Here is a 17,714-nt window from a genome sequence, read left to right as displayed (position 1 = left end):
GCTGTGCAGTGCTGCCGCTTTGAAATGCCGAGCACGGCATTTCAAAGAGCACAAAGCCCAGGGTCAGCTGGGGAGTCTCCAGCTGATCCCAGGCTCTGTGCGGTGCTGCCCCTTAGAAACACTGCCATGGTCTTTTACATCGGCAGTGCTGCATGGAGCCCAGGAAACGGCTCCGTGCGGTACTGCCACTTTGAAGGAGCCCCTCTTCTCCCCTTTGCTGCCTCTAACTAACAGAGGCAGCGGAGAGGGGAGGGAGAAAGAAGAGGAAAGGAATCGACTAGTCAACTGGACTATCCAATAAGCATTTGTTTAGTGGACAGTCGACTAGTCCTTAACACCCTTAGTGTAGACTGTCTTTGAAATATGCCATGGGGAAGTTGTGCATCCTTGGCAACTCACTGTCTACTTGAGCATTTTAATCCATACTCTCTTCCCCTCCCATCAAGAGGGATAATTTTTCAGGGTAGTATAGGTCTGACCCCAACTACTAGAGGAGAGAAAGCTGAATTTTGGGTTTTCTTAATAGAATGAAACTGAAGAAGAGAAAATCACCTACAATTCAGACGATTCCTTACCATTCAGTTTTTCAACATAGGAATGGAGAATTTTTTCAGACTTTTTCTTACCTATTGGTATAGCAATTTGTTTGCTAGGAAAAGGCCCAGCTCCTGGTTAGAGTCCTGGAAAAAGACTGCTATTGCTGAAAAAAGTACAGCTAGTGCTTTTATTGCACTAAGAACAGAGACTCTAGACTAGATAGGAGATGAAGTTACAGAAAGATTCTTCCTGTGCTGCAATTAGAGACTGCCTATTAACTTCAGGGCTATATAAAAAGGCCATCAAACTGGAAGGTGACAAAAGACTTATGTGACTCTTTGAATGACATTTGTGAGACATCACTAAATAACCATGCTTCATTAAAAATCTGTTTGGTAGCCAGTTCCACACTGCCGCAGGGACACTGTAAAGGATTAAATGAAGAGGAAAGAGCGACATCAGGATAAGAAGTTGAACAGCACTAACAATTATTGGGAGAGAGGTCTGTACTTCTGCCTGGCAGAAGCACATAATTCAGCAAGTGAAATCAAAGCAGGAAAGAACGAGAGTCTTGAAAACTTAATACCAAGTGCCTGATGCACCTGTTCAAACATCTTGATTTTTTTTTTTTTTTTTTTTTTTTAAAACACAAACATTATGGCTGTTTCACAACTTGTATCTCATCTCAGACTGACCAAGAAAATTCCTGTTTTATAAAAGAGCACTCATCCAAGTAATGTACTAAATGGTGCTGCATTGCAAATGTTTGGTTAAAAGTTTTATATTCAGTAATATATTACACAACCACTATAAAGGAGCAACTTTACATGTAAAGGAGCAAATCCATACATACAACAACAGTGACGATTATACTGACCTGCTCCAAATAATTCTTTGTGCACCTCTAATACCACAGCAACTCCAATGTTGTCTTTTGTCATCACTCTGTTTAACATAGCTTCTGACCCTTCCGAGTTAGCCATTGCCACCTGGTTAAACTCCACAGTGTGCTTCTGCACCAATGTAAATCTGAGCGAAGACAAAACACACCGCACATATGTACTAGGGATGTAATAGTGTAGTAGATTAACCGCTAAGCAAAAGCTTACAGGTTAATGCTGTGGACTCCACATATTTCCCCTCCTCCCCAACCAGTACATTTTTTAGCAGGCTGGCCAGCAGCCTGGCCGGTCAGGGACTTACGCCCACTGTGGCTCTGCATTTAAAATGTATTAGAAGCCAGCAGGCAGCCTGTCTCAGTTCTGGTTCTTTATCAGAGGCAGTAGCATAGGGTAACAAGCAGCTGGTTCGCAAGAGAAGTTGGTTTTTAAACTGGCTCCCCTTGCGGAATAGTTCCTACCTGGTACCCTGCGCTGCTGCCGGCCCCACCCCCAGGGACATAGAATAGTCAACTAACTGATAAGAATTCATGAGTTTACTCGACTATTCAATTAACCGATATTTAACATCCCTAATATGTACAGCATTAGCAATAAGTAGGCAGTTGCACTAAACACATTTTTTAAAAACAATAAATGGTCTGGTAGCACTTTATAGACTAACAAAACATGTAGATGGTATCATGAGCTTTCGTGGGCACAGCCCACTTCTTCAGATGACTGGAGTTATGAGTTTAGGATGTGCACAACCAAAATAAATAAGAGAGGGGGAAGGAAAAAAAGAAGATGGGGGTGGGAGAGAGAGAGAGCTAGAGGGAATCAGTAAGTAAGTATCTGAAGATTGTGTAGTTAAAACGAAGCAGATAAGAATCAAAGTCAATAGATAGTATCCATCCTAAACTCATAACTCCTGTCATCTGAAGAAGTGGGCTGTGCCCACAAAAGGTCACGATACCATCTACATGTTTTGTTAGTCTATAAAGTGCTACCAGACCATTTGTTGTTTTTTTCTGTAACATACTAACTCGGCTACCCACTGAAGCTTCTGCACATTTTTTAAGTTTACCATAAACTTCCAATTTATTATTCTCTGTACAGTTACCAGATAGGCCCCAATCTTATTTGGCACATGGTTTTACTCATGCTCAGACAGTAAGAGGATGTCCTTGCCCCCAAAAGTAGCCAATCTAAAAAAGGGCAGGGAAAAATGTAGGACGGGCGAGGTAAAATATATGCAATTTATTTTCAGGTTTGTTTTGTTTAAACTATAGCTAGGCAAGCTGGCTACCCTCAAGGGTTAGAGAGACTTTTTTTTTTTTTTTATTAACACACAGCTCTGATTTCTTATAGGTGTCACAGTTGAGATGAGTGTTGAAGTTTGTTTTTGTCATCTTTGTGCATCCCTCACAGACAACCCTTATCCAAAAGGACCTGAATCATTCCCAACATGGACATTTTCAACCCAAAAAGGCAAACTACTTTTTTTAAAAAGATATGAACTGCTGTTACAATGGAAGCATGACATAACCTGAATTATAGCAGGTTATAACCACCAGCACACCATTAATCAGAGAGAATTAAGACTCATTGATGCAAGAGGTACAAAATTTCCTGAATCATTTGCAAAAGGACAATAATGGTGTGCAGTGCTGCTTTCCCTACCTGACCTACACTTTCTGATATTTACAGCACAAAACGATTGCTGTCTTCACGGAGATTACAATACCATGGCCACTTTCTGTCTGTCAAAATACAGACAGTGGGCGTATGCCTGCAACAAACGTTTACAGGTTGCACCTCCCAAATTCAGGATTCTGTGATTCAGCAACACCCGTGGGTCTGGAATGACCACGGATGTTCCTGGATAGAGAGCCCTAGAGCAGGAAGGCCAGCAGCTAGGAATGCAGCACAGCCCAGCGAGTCTGGTAGCAGCCAAGCTTCAGCAGCAGGGGCTGTCCGGCAACAGGGCAACGACTATGGCAGCCCTGGAGGGGAAGCCAGGTCGGGGATGCGTCAGCCTTGGTGCTGGCGGGGCTGCAGTAGACTTTAGGAACTTGAGGCAGTTAAGCTATTCCATTAATTCAGTTCATATCTTGAGAGGAATATTTTGTGTATAACCTGCAAAGTGAATGGAAAGGTACCACTCTAAGTATACAACACAAGCACAACTTCATTGTTTGAAAATGAAAGAAAAGTACTTCACACACTTTCAATTTTTAGTTGTATTACATACTAATTCACTTGCCACTCATTGCAGCAAACAATTTCATTAATTTTTTCAGACCTGAAGGACAAATATTTCCAGTGCTAGTGTTTGATTCTTTATTTAAAAAAAAAAAAAAAAACCCAAGATATAAATCTATGAACTTGACCCTTACTTTTCTGTTTTGAAGAATATTGCACAGCCATCCACATGCTTTCTCTCCTGCTCGGACATGATTTTGGCACGTGACTTTGGAGAAAAAAATCCATCATACCCACGTTCTTTTAATGCCAGCAGAAAGAGGGTGAAGTATTGCTCTGTTTCCACTTCCTGGAATAGAATACAGCTAATGTTACAATGAAGAAAATTAGTGACATGTTAATAAAAAAAGTAAATGCTCCCTCCCCTGTATGAATACAAACCAAAGCAAGCGTCTGTTACCAAATAACTTGTTGCCAAACCCACAGATTTATGTTGCTTACATGGAACCTTACGTTTTACTTTAGATTAGTTGTCTGATATATGATAAAGATATTGGGAGTCCTGAAAGTCAAAAGAAGTTTCAAAAAGGAAACATGGCAGATGTATTTTGAGAAGTTGTCCTGAACATCAACAGGAAGCCCACCATTCATTTTTGACATCTAAAAAGTGGATACTCTCCTAGTTTAAAACAACATTATTTAGAGATATACAACAATTTAGTGCAAACTTTTTCATTCAAGTTGGCTGTTTTTTTCTTAATGTGAGATGGATGGATTTTATTCTTGTAATATACTAGAACTTGTTTAAAAACCAAAATTAGATAATCTTTAAAGCCAACACCACTCAATTGTACTTGACGCTTAGGATAAATTCTTACCAACATGTATATTGGTAAGCAATGTATGTGCCAAATCAGCAAATCACTGCTTAACTTTTAAAGATATGCGTACTACTCCTTTGATTCTAAGTGGACTGCTCATATGGCTGAATTAAGCATAAGCACGAGTGCTATGTTGGATAGGAGTCATAGCAGGGGATTAGAAGAAATGACTTAGGTTAAAATGCAATTTCTTCTTTTTCTCATTAAAGCCTGTTGATTTATTACAAACTAAGTAAAATATTTAGAATACTTGTAGAGAGACAGAAATTCTAATACCAGTTATGTATTAGAAAACATGAGAAGCTAAACTATCATTATAAAATTACAATAATTTAACTAGAATCTGTGCATACATACTGGAATGAACACTTTGAGGTTCACCATTAAGATAAAATACTTTGAATAGAATACCGGCCCAAAAAGGTATTAGGTATTCTTTTTCCAGATGAAAGCCAAAACAAAACAAAAAAAGTGTTGGTTTTTTACTGTTACCTGAAGACTAATGATATCTGCATCCCAGTTCACGATTTCTTCCATGATTCCCTTTTTTCTATACTCCCAATTTAATGCCCAGGACGGGCAGTAGCCATATAGCTGCCGGGTGGCGTATTTATCACATAACACATTGTAACACATGACCGTGAATGAAGCTAGGAGGAAACAGAGGGGATTATTGATGAACATAGATAAAACAGCATTTTTTCCATAAAAGATACCTATTATTGTATGTTACTTCCTCTGTGCTGAAGGATAATTCAGTATCTCAGTAAGTGCACTGAGTCCCCCCCGCCCCACATTTCATTAACGGGGAGGAGAGTCATAAAATCCTTTGAAGTAGCAACTGAAATACAAGGGTAAACTCTGGGGGGAAAACACTACTTGCTTGCATGTGCAAAATACGCATCTCTTTGTGCAAAAGGTAATTGTTGACAGAGTTCTCAGCTGCTTGGCCTAAGTTTGCATTATTACTTATTTTATCATACTGAAGCCTGGGAACAACTATCGCTAAATGAAGCACAATAATTGGTACATACATGCTTCTCCTACTTACATCATTGGGAGCTGCAAGTGCTACTGATATCCCAATTAGGTCCCCATTTAACAGTTTGTTTTGCACTTTTGTGACCCATCAAGAATCCAGAGAAGCCAATGGGCCTCTACAGGATTTTTATGTAGGAAAAGCCAGGAGTACAGCTGAGATGATTGCTAACTGAGCCAGGAGCTAACATCTATTGTCTCAGCTACCTTGAAATAGCAGCTTCAAGCTTAAATCTTCTTACTATATATTTCAGAAACATCCATCTGTTTGTGTGTCAGTTCAGGAATCCATTCAAGAACTTCTTTTAAATGGTAAGAACTAGGACCGCCAAATTTGGTATGCAGCTTCCTCTTAAAAAAATCCTTGCTTAAAGCAAGGTTAGGGTTTGGTTGTGCCAAGGTAATGGGATGTGCCTAGAATTCGGCTGTTTCTCATAAAATGTAAAGGGAGGGGACTGGTAGAAGGGAAAATTATACTGAAGAATGACCGGTGGGGGGGGGGGCAGTGTTCAGAAATGGAGACCAGGACAACTATTACCCCATTGGGCCAGCAGGGGGCAGGAGTGAAGAAAGGGACAGTTATCTACTATACACTTCAGAGTCTGTCTGTCTATCCGTCCTCCCACTGGAGATAATGCACGCCTCCCCTGGATGTGCTCAATGGAGCTGCAGCAGCCATGGACAAGTGAGAGAGCTGCTACAGTGAGAGGGAGGAAACTGTTCTGGCTTCATGGGGCAGACTGCAGACTGAACCCCTCATCTAGGGATGTCAAATAACATTTAATTGAATAGTTGAGTAACCTCATGAATTCTTAACTGTTAGTCGACTATTCCACAGTACCCGGGGGCAGAGCCAGTAGCCAGTGTGCTCCTGGCCATGGTCCCAAGGAACCCCCAGCCACTCCGTGCTGCTGCCTCTGTATCAGAGGCAGCAGCGCAGGGCATCAGGCAGGAGCTGGTCTGCGAGGGGAACCAGTTTAAAAACCAGCTCCCCTTGTGGACCAGCTGACTGTTGCCCCGTGCTGCTGCCTCTGATACAGAGGCAGCACTGTGGGGTGGCAGCAGCCTGTTTTGCACACCCAGACCCAGCACAAGCCAGAGCTGAGCTGAGCTGCCTGCCCACCTGGCTCCTAATGCTCTTTAAATGCAGAGCTACAGTGGGGGTAGGTCCCAGACCCTGTGTGAGTTGGAACTAAGCCTGGCTGTTTGCCCACCTGGCTCCTAATACATTTTAAATGCAGAGCTGCAGCAAGTATGGGTCCCGGACCCATCACAAGCCAGGACTGAGCTGGGCTACTGGCTAGCCTGCTAAAAAAATTTACTGGGGGGAGAGGGGGAAAAATGCGTGTAGTCTATAGCATTAACTTATAAGCTTTTTCTAATCAGTTAATCGACTATCCTATTTCATCCCCATCCGAGAACAATGATTTAAATTAAAAAAAAAAAAACTTATTTGAGCTAAGGACCTGAACAACACTGGGCAGGTCTTCTAATAGCTTATATAATGAAACAGCATTAAACAGCATGATTATACAGCAAATTGCTGACGGATGTGCTACTACTGTAACATTTTGCTAGTTTTCCATGGTATACTGTTGTGACGGAGTGCGGACGCCCCACCGCTGGGCAGATACGGCAGCCAGGAATTCTGGTTGCCTGGCCCTTCCCTGCGCTTGTGTGGTGCATGCTCACGCCAAACGCCAGGCGCTTTAAACGCTGGCAGCGTGACTGGGGTGGGGGGGTGGAGGGGGAGGACTGCCCTCCTGAGCAGAAGACGGAGAGAGCCGGAGGAGGCACCCTACTGGCAGCACGAAGAGCCGGCGGGTCCACCTGTGAGGAGGAGCGGTCCGACCCCCCAGCCAGGAGAGGAGCATCCCGCAGCCAAGCGACAGGCTGAGGCGGCGCCCCCCGGGGAAGCAGACAGCGTCCCGGCTGGAGATGCCGGAGAACCAAGTACCCCAGTCAGAGAGAAAGGGAGGGGTAAGAAGGAACCCAGGGCGGGCTTGTCCCGCGTGGCTGGAGACTTGTGGAGCGGAATCCCGCTCCAGCCTTAAAGGGTCGGTGTTCTCCGACCCCTAGGGCCCTGGCTTGGGGCCCGGAGGTGAAGGTGGGCCCGGGTCCCCCTACCCACTCCCCTTCCCCCTCCCTCACCCAAAGGGAAGACAGAAAGAAGGGGAGTGACTTTGAGGGGCCGCGGCAAATGTGGCGGCCCATCGGAGACACTGGGCAGAATACCCCCCCTTGGGTGGGGGACCCTCAAAGTATACACAATTGTCATTGCTCGCTGTGTCCTGTTTACTGTTCTTTTTGCTTTAAGACCCTCTAGGAATGGACCTGTGGGCCAACCTGTCTGGGGAGTGCCACCGTCATTTCTATGGACCTGAAATCAGGATTTAACTTAAACCTTGCAAGAGGAGAATTTTGAGGGATATCACCTGTGTACTAGCAAATATGTTAACCTGAGCTATGGATGGAGCAATTATGTAATCTTTTAGACTACTGGCTTATTGTGCTAATTTTGTCTTACTGCTAGAACCTATCCAGGGCCTTGGGAACTCCCACCCTGTCGCTTCTCTACGTCCATTGGCACCCTATATAATCTATAGTAATCCATTGTTTAGCAGTGTCTCGCTGAGCCTAACAGCGAAATGACACTCCACCAGCACTGTGCATAATAAACCCTTGTGCTTGGATCTATATGTTCCTTCATAGATCATTAGAGAATTTACTTTCTCTTTTTCCTGTGGTGGAAGACCACACTTTGGCCAAAGAAAAACATTAAAGTAAAATCAGGAGGTATAGATTTAAAAAGAAAAGTTTGGCAAACAATGAATGTTGACGTTTTAATACAGTAGAGAAAATGAGTGTCATGCTTCCTATTAGCTCATCCAACCTAAATCACCCATCTTTCTCGCTCAATGGCAAATCGAAGGTTTGAATGTTTCACTTTAGAATTTACAATGATTGAAAAGCTGACCAAAGCCAGCTTCCCACTACTAGGCAATAAGAAGGGTCTCTTTTGAAGAAAGGGGTAGTCAGATTTGCAAGGGAAATTTTTGTGGATATGGGATTATCCCAACTTCCGATTACTTTGAACACAGAGCTCCAGCAAGGTATCATTTCAAGCTTCAAAAATTAACTATTGTTAATTTGGTCTCAAAATTTACCTAAAGATGATTTTTCTCATGAAAGCTGAAAACACATTGAAAGCATAAATTAAAATGACAAGCAAAAGGAAAAATAAAAGGAAGGCTGAAAATTTGTTCTGAAGGATTCTTTTCTTATGCTTGATTTAATAAAAGGGATTTTCTGCAATCAGAATGAGGAGCCTGAAACTTCAAGGGCAAATTTATGAATGTTTCATAAGTTAATAAAAATGAATAAAAATCCAGACGTGGCTCCATTTGTAAACAATTCTTGTTCTAAACCCAGAAATTTTATTAACAACAAAAAGGAAAGAGAAGAACTTGTACTGGACCAAGGAAAGCGGCTCAATTTAAAAAAAAAAATCTTAAAAATAGATATTTGCTGTTCAGTACAGTAGCAGTAGAGGGCACCAAACTATCTTCAGTACCAGGCATTCCTGTACTTCTCCTACTGCAGTTGAAGAACCCAAAGAAGCAGAGAGAAGAAAAGGAAAACACACACAGATGCAAGGGCAGTGCCCAGGAGAAATTCAAATGCCACCCAGTTGATTAGCAGAGTGCCCACAGCTAGGTTCTGTGTTTCACAAATGCCTCCGTTTGCACACAAAAAAATTGGTTCTGCACATGGATAGAAAAGATTGAAGAGAACATTGTTCAGGGGCTTCTGGAACTACACTGAGGAGCAGTTTAGAGGTGCTGCCTGTGGTATTTGTGTGCAGTTATTTTATGATTTACACTATTTCTGTGAAACAGCGATAAACATTTATATGGTTTAAATTTAAATCCAACTGAACTGGGTATCTGCTTTCTCAGGGCCATCACTGGCCGGCGCACTTAGAAGACACTGAACTCTAACCTTATGAAGGTAACTGCTTTTGCATCAAATCAAAAGGAACAGGCTAGATGGTGGTATTTTTCTGAAGCAGTGTCAAAAAACAACTAGAAGGGATCATTATGGGCACAGGAAAGAACCCCAAAACAGCAATATATATGTTAAGGGCTATTTTTTAAAACAAATTCTCTTTATGATTTTGAGATCGTTGCAGTCAGGTAGCAATAATCTAAATAAAACTTTGCAAGAGAATGAATTGTAGAAAGTTAAAAATATCCTGTTATTTTTAGACTGATCCATATTTTAAAGGCATAAGACTTACGCTTACTACTTTCTGTTTGCTATAAATATTTGAAGCATTGATGGAAAGAAGGGAGAAAGGCCACAAAAGTACCTGAAGGCAGAATTTGGTCTCGTTCTTTTAAAGTAATCCACGGCCTTGGAGGCAGCTGCTCTGGATGAACTGAAATTACAAAAGAGTGACTAATTTAATTTAGGGTTTATAAATATCAATGTAAGTCACTATCTTAACTTAATCAAGTTGAGAGCTCAGCAGCATTGCCCAATACTATGCTTTAAAAACCCAGAGGGGAGATACGAAATTCCAAAGCCTTTATGCTCAAGGGAGGAAAGAGGATTCTGAATCATCATACAAAGGCCTAAAAATTGTAAATGTAATAAAATAGCAAATTCAGAAATCCCAAAATATTCAGGTATCCCAAAATAGTGCTTCTCTCTGATTTTCAGCACATGGGCATCCTCTTTTGCTCTCCATACTTCCTAAGACATTCCCTGAAACACTTCTGTACCACTGCAATGTTGCCATTTGACCCAATTTTCTCATCTAGTATTGTTAGTGAAATTCCTCTCCCTGGGACCTCGTAATGCCTGGGTGGCAATAAAACTCCAAAGGACTCTGTCCAAGGAAAAAAGCCCTTTTTAAAAATGATGTTGAGGAAATTGTGTGCAGTAATTTTACAACATAGTAGTCAAGTCCAGGTGTGATAGAAAGACTTCTCATTAAATTTTCATATAAACTAATTTCTAATAGGGATGTAAAATCCTGTTTAATAAGTTAACTGTTTTAACCAGGTAACCGCATAAATGGGTGTCATAAATGGTTGGCCGGAACAGCCCCTCACCCACGGTATGGCATGCAGATTAACCAGGTGATGCTTACCGGTTAACCATTCCACATCCCTAATTTCTAACAAAGGGTGCATTCAATTGGAGCTATGCAAATTGTGTAGCATATTTCAAGTTAATTTTGAAATAGCTTATTTTGAAATTTGGCGACGTATACACCACTCTTATTTCAAAATGAATCGCTATTCTGAAACATCCCTCACTTCTCGTGGAATGAGGTTTACAGGGACGTCAGAATAGCGAGCCAGTCATATTTTGGAATAATGGGCACGCTCAAAAGACACGAAATAGCAGTATCCCAAAATAGTGCTGCAGTGTAAATGAAGACAAACTGCACGAAATAAAAGTTATGGGAAATCATTAATGTTTAAGAGTGCCCTACCAAAAGTACCCCATAAATCTTACTAAAGGTTTTTATTTAGTTTTCCCCCCAAAAAAGATAGTATGTTGTAGACAGGATTGCAAAGTAAATCTCTCAAATTCATCAAATGCTTTAAAAAAGAATCCCACCCCAAATAAATACCCTACAACCAAACTCAATTTCAGTTTGTATCAATACATTTGAAGGAGGGACGAAGGGGAAACAGGACACAAAACTAAAACATTCAACAGTGAAATAGAGTGGTTAAATTATAAATGCATAAGGGCAGGATTTTAAAATAGTGAGAGAAATCTATTTCTGGACTGAAGTTTTAGGAACAGTTGAAATCATGCTGCTTGCAATTTGGAATTAATACAAGTGAAAAGTACCGAAGTAGGAGCAATAACAAACTGAGGGCTTCAGTTTCTAATAAGATATAAAGTGAGGATAGAGGCCGTACAAACTCTCCCATGTCACCCAGCCAATGTATCTCAGCCTCTGCTGATGAAAGGATAGTTTGGTTCCCTGTCAAATTAAACTTTGGCCCTAATGAGATTGCCAGCCATGATGCCAATTTTTAACTGATTTAAAATACACTGATCCTACCCAACCGCTTCTCCTGGATGCACATGCTCCCTTAAACAGAAACCTTTTGTCACTACTTATCAGTTCTGGACTAGGGATGTAAGAGTTTAACCAGTTAACTAATAAGCATCTGCTTATAGGTTACCTTGCCGGTTAATCTCTCGGCCAATGCTGGGGGCTCATGAAGCCAGCAGCCACAGGGAGCATTGAACCATGCAACAGACTGAATTTCAATCAGATATTTAGTAGGTTTCTTGTTTTTTTTTTAATTTTTACAACGCTATTCTGGGCTCAAAGCAGTGATCTAGTGGCGAAGGACGCCATATTCCATATATTAAATCTAAGCCATTAATTTAGGAAGCTAGATTTCTTCATGCCCTACCACAAGTCATATCTGTTACAATACTACTTCATCGATTTTGTTATTTTTGTGTGGGAGTCCCAGGACTTGATAGGATCATAAAAGCAGTTGGAAGCGATTCAGAAACTCAGACCCTCAATTGAATGCTATCCAATACGAGTGACAGTGTTTGGCAGTTAGTTATGTCAAATGAAAATTCTGGTTGTGTTACCTGCTAGATTGTCAAGCATGTAGTTCAGCAGCTTTCGTGTTCCATCTGGGTCCTGGTACAGGCTGAGAATATCCTGTGATAAAGGATTGCCTGAAAGATTCAGAACAAAAATGCAATAATGAGCTCCCTGAATCAAAATGTGCATTGAAACTTGACTTTCCTGAAAGAGAATAGCACGCCCAGGAGGAGACAGACAAGATGATCCATTTGGTCTTTTCCATTTCCAATTTATCTAATTCCAGAATATAACAATGGATGGCCTGGGAAATAGCTAGCACAGATGATAGTATCTTTCATATCATTTCAACTGAGCAGTAACCCAAGTAATTTTTTGTTTCAACCTCACTAAACACATTCATTTTTATATTTGGAAATTATGCACTTAAGTACCGCATTAAAAAAATAAACTATGTTTTAAGTAGTGGAGGAAGGATAAAATGGACAATTCAAGGCCACTGATAAGCTTCTTGTAGAAAGATATGCAGGGCCACTAGGACACGTATGCTCTGAAAGGGCACTGTGAAAACATGCATAGGTATGTGGCACTGCTCTGGGGCAAGTGTTTACTCTCACTGAGGCAAATGGTTGAGGATGCATGCATTCCATAATACAAAGCCCAAAAGCTTGGATAACTTAAACTTTAACACAACAGCCAGCAATGATACTTTTCAACAATTTCTGGGTAAAATAGAGGGATTTCAGGAGAGGCAGCTTCACGATGAACTGTACATGCATGCAGAACACATCTCTTACCAAAAGCACCCCAACTAGAGGATTCTGAAATTTTGCACAGAGCACATGCACAGTTTAACAGTTATGCCAAACTGAAGGTCAAAACAGATTTTCTCTCAAACCCAGAGAATTCTCTTCTGCCTCGTGTAGAGTATTTTACTTACAGAGTTCCAACTTTCAATCAATCTTTAGCTACTGTCCTAATTCATCTTTGTTCATCTCCAATATAGCTAAAGATATATTGCTTAATATTCCAGATGACAAACTATGGACATAGTGTTGTTGGGTTTTTTTAAACTTGGTCTAAAACTTGGTTTAACACATAAAAACCACCAAAAAAAGTTATGAATAGGGTTACCGGAAATCTGCAGGACATTCTGCCAAATTCTGCAAATTTTGGGAAGTTTATTCCTTAAAGGCAATTCATCTCAAAATATAAACCCTAATGTAATACTTTTTTTCAGTGAAATATATTGATTTTACTTAAAAATTAGTCAGCCATCTTTTGCTCCTTTAAAAAAAAACCTCTGCTACCCTGAAATTTCATCCTACTCTCTCCTTCTGAAGACATTCGTAATCCTTCTAAAGTTTCTTTCTTGCCATCTCAACCTCCCATATAATGAAGTATACCTACATATTAAGACTGAAGAGCTATTTTCATATGGAAAACCTGCAATATTTTTCTAGCGGAACATGTTCAGGAGCACAATTTTCATAAAATAAAAATGCAATATTATTGTAATAATATTCTAGGAGTGGGGGAAACAAGGTATCTTGAACAAATGCAGCAGACACAGCCATGCATACTACAAATATAGACTATGGCTTGCTTTGAAAAGGAGTTTTAAAATCACAGAACACTACAGAGCCCAAAAATATCAATCTGGAGAATTGTTAGAAGTGCACTCACCTTTCAAACCTAGGGTTTGTAGCTGGAAGAGCCGTCCAAGTTCATAAGGCAAAACCCGTAGCATATTGTTATTTAAAAGCAATTCCCTACAATAGATGAAAAAGTAGTTTATTAGCATCATTTTAAAAGGGTCGTTTTCATGATACTGTATGCGGTGATATTCTTGAAGGATGGCTACTTCAGTTTTTAAATTGTTATACATTCTGTAAATAAGATTATAAACTTTCACGTTTAAGTTTGAAGATAAAGAACTGGACAAAACCATAATACATCAGGACAAAAAGGAAACACTGTACACATACAAGGTGTCGTGTTGAGGAAGCATGAAGCTACAACAATTTTTGTATTGACCTCTAAGGGTCACATAAGTGGGATACAAAAAAAAATTTTTTTTAAATTGAGTAAGCATTTTACTTGGAAGCAGAGATGCTAATTGTGAGTTCAATGGCTATTTGACAGGGTTTTTCATTTGTAAGCTGGCTGAAAGCCAGCATTGAGCATTTGTGGCAATGGACAGTAGCTCAATGTAATTAGTTAATTGCCCACAGAAAACAGACAGCCATATGGGGATATTTCAAAAAGCCCAATAAAATAATCAGAGAGTTAGAGGTTTAATGCTAAAGAGAATCCGTTAATAATAAAACTAATTTGCCTTGCAGGTCTATATTAACGTACATCTAAGAATTTTAAAGAAAAGTCTATGCACAAATTTCAAGGACAAAGTTTGTTCACTTGTTCCCATATCCATCAGTGACAGACTCTTGGGAAGTTAAGCAGTCTACCCTTCTCACCTGAGAGATACCATGTTTCCTAGTTCTGCTGGTAAACTTCGGAGTTTGTTGGATGATAGATCCAGGTAAACCAGATTATGGAGCTTGGCAATATCAGGTGGAATGCGAGCAAGATTATTGTCATTGAGGTGTAGAGCAGTCAAGTGAGTCAGGGACCAAAGTGACATACTTAAGCACCGCACTCTACCTAAAAGAGAAAATGTAAAGAATTAAGTCTCCAAATAGCTTTTTATTCTTAAATTAAAACAGGAGGCACAAATCATAGGGAATGGAGAGGTACAACTTTAATGTGCTGAAAAATCAGGTGCGGAAATCACACTTCTGGTAATTAAGTGGAATTTTGATGTTTTTTAGCCTACCTAAGTGCTGAAATATATCCCAGGAGGAAGAACTGAACTCACTCAGCCAGATTTATCTGTAATGTTTCATCACTAATAGGTTTTAAATGACCGTCCAATACTAGTTTTGAGTAGGAAAGAGAAATGGAAAGAAAAAAAATCAGATGCAAACCTGCTTTTTGCATGTTAGTTTTTAATCAAATCTATTCAAACTCAAAACAAACAGTATTTTGAGTGATCCTAGAAGTCAGGTATTTTTCCTTAATTATGGTTCTCTCCTTTCCCTGAAACAAAGCACTTTTATAAGAGAAGCTTTCAAATCAGTATTAATTTACGATCAGAGCAATACTCCTAAAGAGCAATTTAGCCATGACAAGATTTAAAAACTCACCAGAGATTTCTAATTCTGCCCAGTGAGATTTCTTCCCATTGGCTACCTCCTCTGCTGACATGATGGTGTAAATTCTGCGAGGATCTGGAGGATCATATTTTTCCTTTGGCATCCCTGTTAGTCTGAAAGATTGCCATGATTATTACAGTACACAGCTGAAAATTTATTTTAAAACAGAGCCATCTGACCAATTATACTTCATGAACTTGCTTCTGCAAAAACGGGGGTACTTCAAGTACTTCTCACAGTGCATAAAGTTAGTATGTGCTTATGTCCCTGCAGAATCAGGGCCAATGTTGCAAAAGGGAGTTTCTTCCTTGGAAGCTTTGGTTTCTGAAGTCAGAATAATTGCATTATCTTATACTAATCGACAAGTAGAATTTCTAAGTTCCACTGTGCTGCCTGCCCTCCCCTGCTGCTGCCACCGCCCTCCCCATTCCTGCCTACTTTCCCTGCTGCCTCCTCCACCCCCCACCCCGACACAGGTGTCTGTCTACTGCAGGGTGGGGGAACCTATGACTAGAGAGCTGGATGCGGCCCTCTGCTTGCATGATTCTGGCACCCTCGGCTTGGAGCTCCCCCCACCCCAGCATTGGGGAGCATGCACTGGTGCTCCAGCCTGCCACTGTCCCACCATGGGACTGGAGCACACAAAATCTACTAGCCTGGGCCCCCTTAGGCACAGGGCATACCATCATAAAAAAACCACTGGGAAGAGGTGAGAGGTGCAAGCTCTGGAAGGGAATTTGGGTGCAGGATGAAGTAGAGAAGGGGATGCTGGCTCAGGGAAGGGGCTCCAGGTTGGGGAATTTGAGGCTCAGGTGTAGGGCTGGGGTGCTGAGCAAGCCTCAGGCTTGTGGCTGTGATGGTGCAGGAGTTTGGGTTGGGGTGAATGAGGGGCTCAGGGCAGAGGCTGGGAGTATGATGGGCTCATAGAATCATAGAGCTGGAAGAGACCTTAGAAGACCATCAAGTCCAGCCCCCTGCTCTAGACAGGATCAATCCCAACTAAATCAACCCAGCCAGGGCTTTGTCAAGCTGAGACTTAAGCACCTCTAGGGATGGAGACTCCACTACTTTCCTAGGTAACCCATTCCAGTGCTTCACCACCCTCCTAGTGAAATAGTTTTTCCTAATATCCAACCTGGACCTCTCCCACCGCAACTTGAGACCATTGCTCCTTGTTCTGCCATCTGTCACTACTGAGAACAGCCTCTCTCCATCCTCTTTGGAACCTCCCTTCAGGAAGTTGAAGGCCGCTATCAAATACAAGCTCACTTCTCTTCTGCAGACTAAGCAGACGCAACTCCCTCAGCCTCTCCTCGTAGGTCATATGATCCAGCCCCCTAATCATTTTGGTTGCCTCTGCTGGACCCTCTCCAACGCATTCACATCCTTCCTGTAATTGGGAGCCCAGAACTGGACACAATACAGATGTGGCCTCACCAGAGCTGAGTAAAGAGGAATAATCACTTCTCTGGATTGATTGGCAATGCTCCTCTTAATGCAACTTAATATGACATTAGCCTTCTTGGCTACAAGGGCACACTGTTGACTCATATCCAGCTTCTCATCCACTGTAATTCCCAGGTCCTTTTCTACAGAACTGCTACTTAGCCAGTTGGTCCCCAGCCTGTAACAATGCTTGGGATGCTTCCTTGTTGAACCTCATCAGATTTCTTGTGGCCCAATCCTCCAATTTGTCTAAAGTCACACTGCACTCTATCCCTACCCTCCAGCATATCTACCTCTCCCCCAGCTTACTGTTATCTGCAAACTTGCTGAGGGTGCAATCCATCCCCTCATCCAGGTCAGTAATAAAGATGTTGAACAAATCAGGACACAGATTTGCAGTGTGTGAATGGTGCAGGAGTGCTGTGGCAGAAGACGGGGGGATGTGGTGGTGAAGGAGTTTGGGGATATGAGAGGCTCAGGACAGGCGGTTCCAGTTTATGATAGGCTCAGGTTTTGGGTGTGGGGGGGTTCAGGAGTGTTATGATGCTGCGGCCAGATAGGGGCTTGTTGGCCAGGCTTCATTTTTAAATAAAATATTATGTCAAACACAAAATGTTTCAGCATTGTCTTTATTTATGAGAGGGACAGGGAACCTGTTTTGAGTCACTAACCCACAGAAATGTCAGTTGGGGCCACACAAGTGAGATGAAAAAAACCAATCCCACCAAAACTCCCCAAACCTCACTAATATGGCCCCAACTGTGCTGGTGAGGGCAGGGGACAGGGTGCTGGTGGGGGGTGGGAGGGGGGTCTGCCCAGGGGGAGGGGACAGACAGCTGGGGCCAGTACCTGGGGATCCTGGATCTCAGGAAGCACGCTGGCTGCTCTTCCCCTCCCCTCCCCCAGGCACCCTCCC

General features: G+C 41.7%; 1 protein-coding gene across 4 annotated transcripts in view; it reads right to left on the bottom strand.

Annotated features, from left to right (window-relative positions):
- Positions 1-17,714, bottom strand: part of CNOT6L (CCR4-NOT transcription complex subunit 6 like) — a 66,606-nt gene that overhangs the window by 14,794 nt on the left and 34,098 nt on the right. For 3 of the 4 annotated variants that reach the window (XM_075929452.2, XM_075929451.2, XM_075929453.2), the window contains 8 exons: positions 15,344-15,465; positions 14,615-14,801; positions 13,824-13,909; positions 12,182-12,271; positions 9,912-9,980; positions 4,994-5,151; positions 3,815-3,969; positions 1,415-1,566 (listed from right to left, as the gene is read on the bottom strand). In XM_075929452.2, the coding sequence (XP_075785567.1) occupies positions 1,415-1,566; positions 3,815-3,969; positions 4,994-5,151; positions 9,912-9,980; positions 12,182-12,271; positions 13,824-13,909; positions 14,615-14,801; positions 15,344-15,455 (1,009 nt within the window). In that variant the 5' untranslated portion in view covers positions 15,456-15,465. The remainder of the gene's footprint in view (positions 1-1,414; positions 1,567-3,814; positions 3,970-4,993; positions 5,152-9,911; positions 9,981-12,181; positions 12,272-13,823; positions 13,910-14,614; positions 14,802-15,343; positions 15,466-17,714) is intronic. The other variant, XM_075929454.2, reaches the window with a different exon arrangement.

This window comes from Pelodiscus sinensis, chromosome 4, assembly GCF_052426305.1.
Source record: "Pelodiscus sinensis isolate ZL-2025 chromosome 4, ASM5242630v1, whole genome shotgun sequence".
NCBI classification, from domain to species: Eukaryota; Metazoa; Chordata; order Testudines; family Trionychidae; genus Pelodiscus; species Pelodiscus sinensis.
This window is presented reverse-complemented; position numbering and strand designations above follow the sequence as displayed.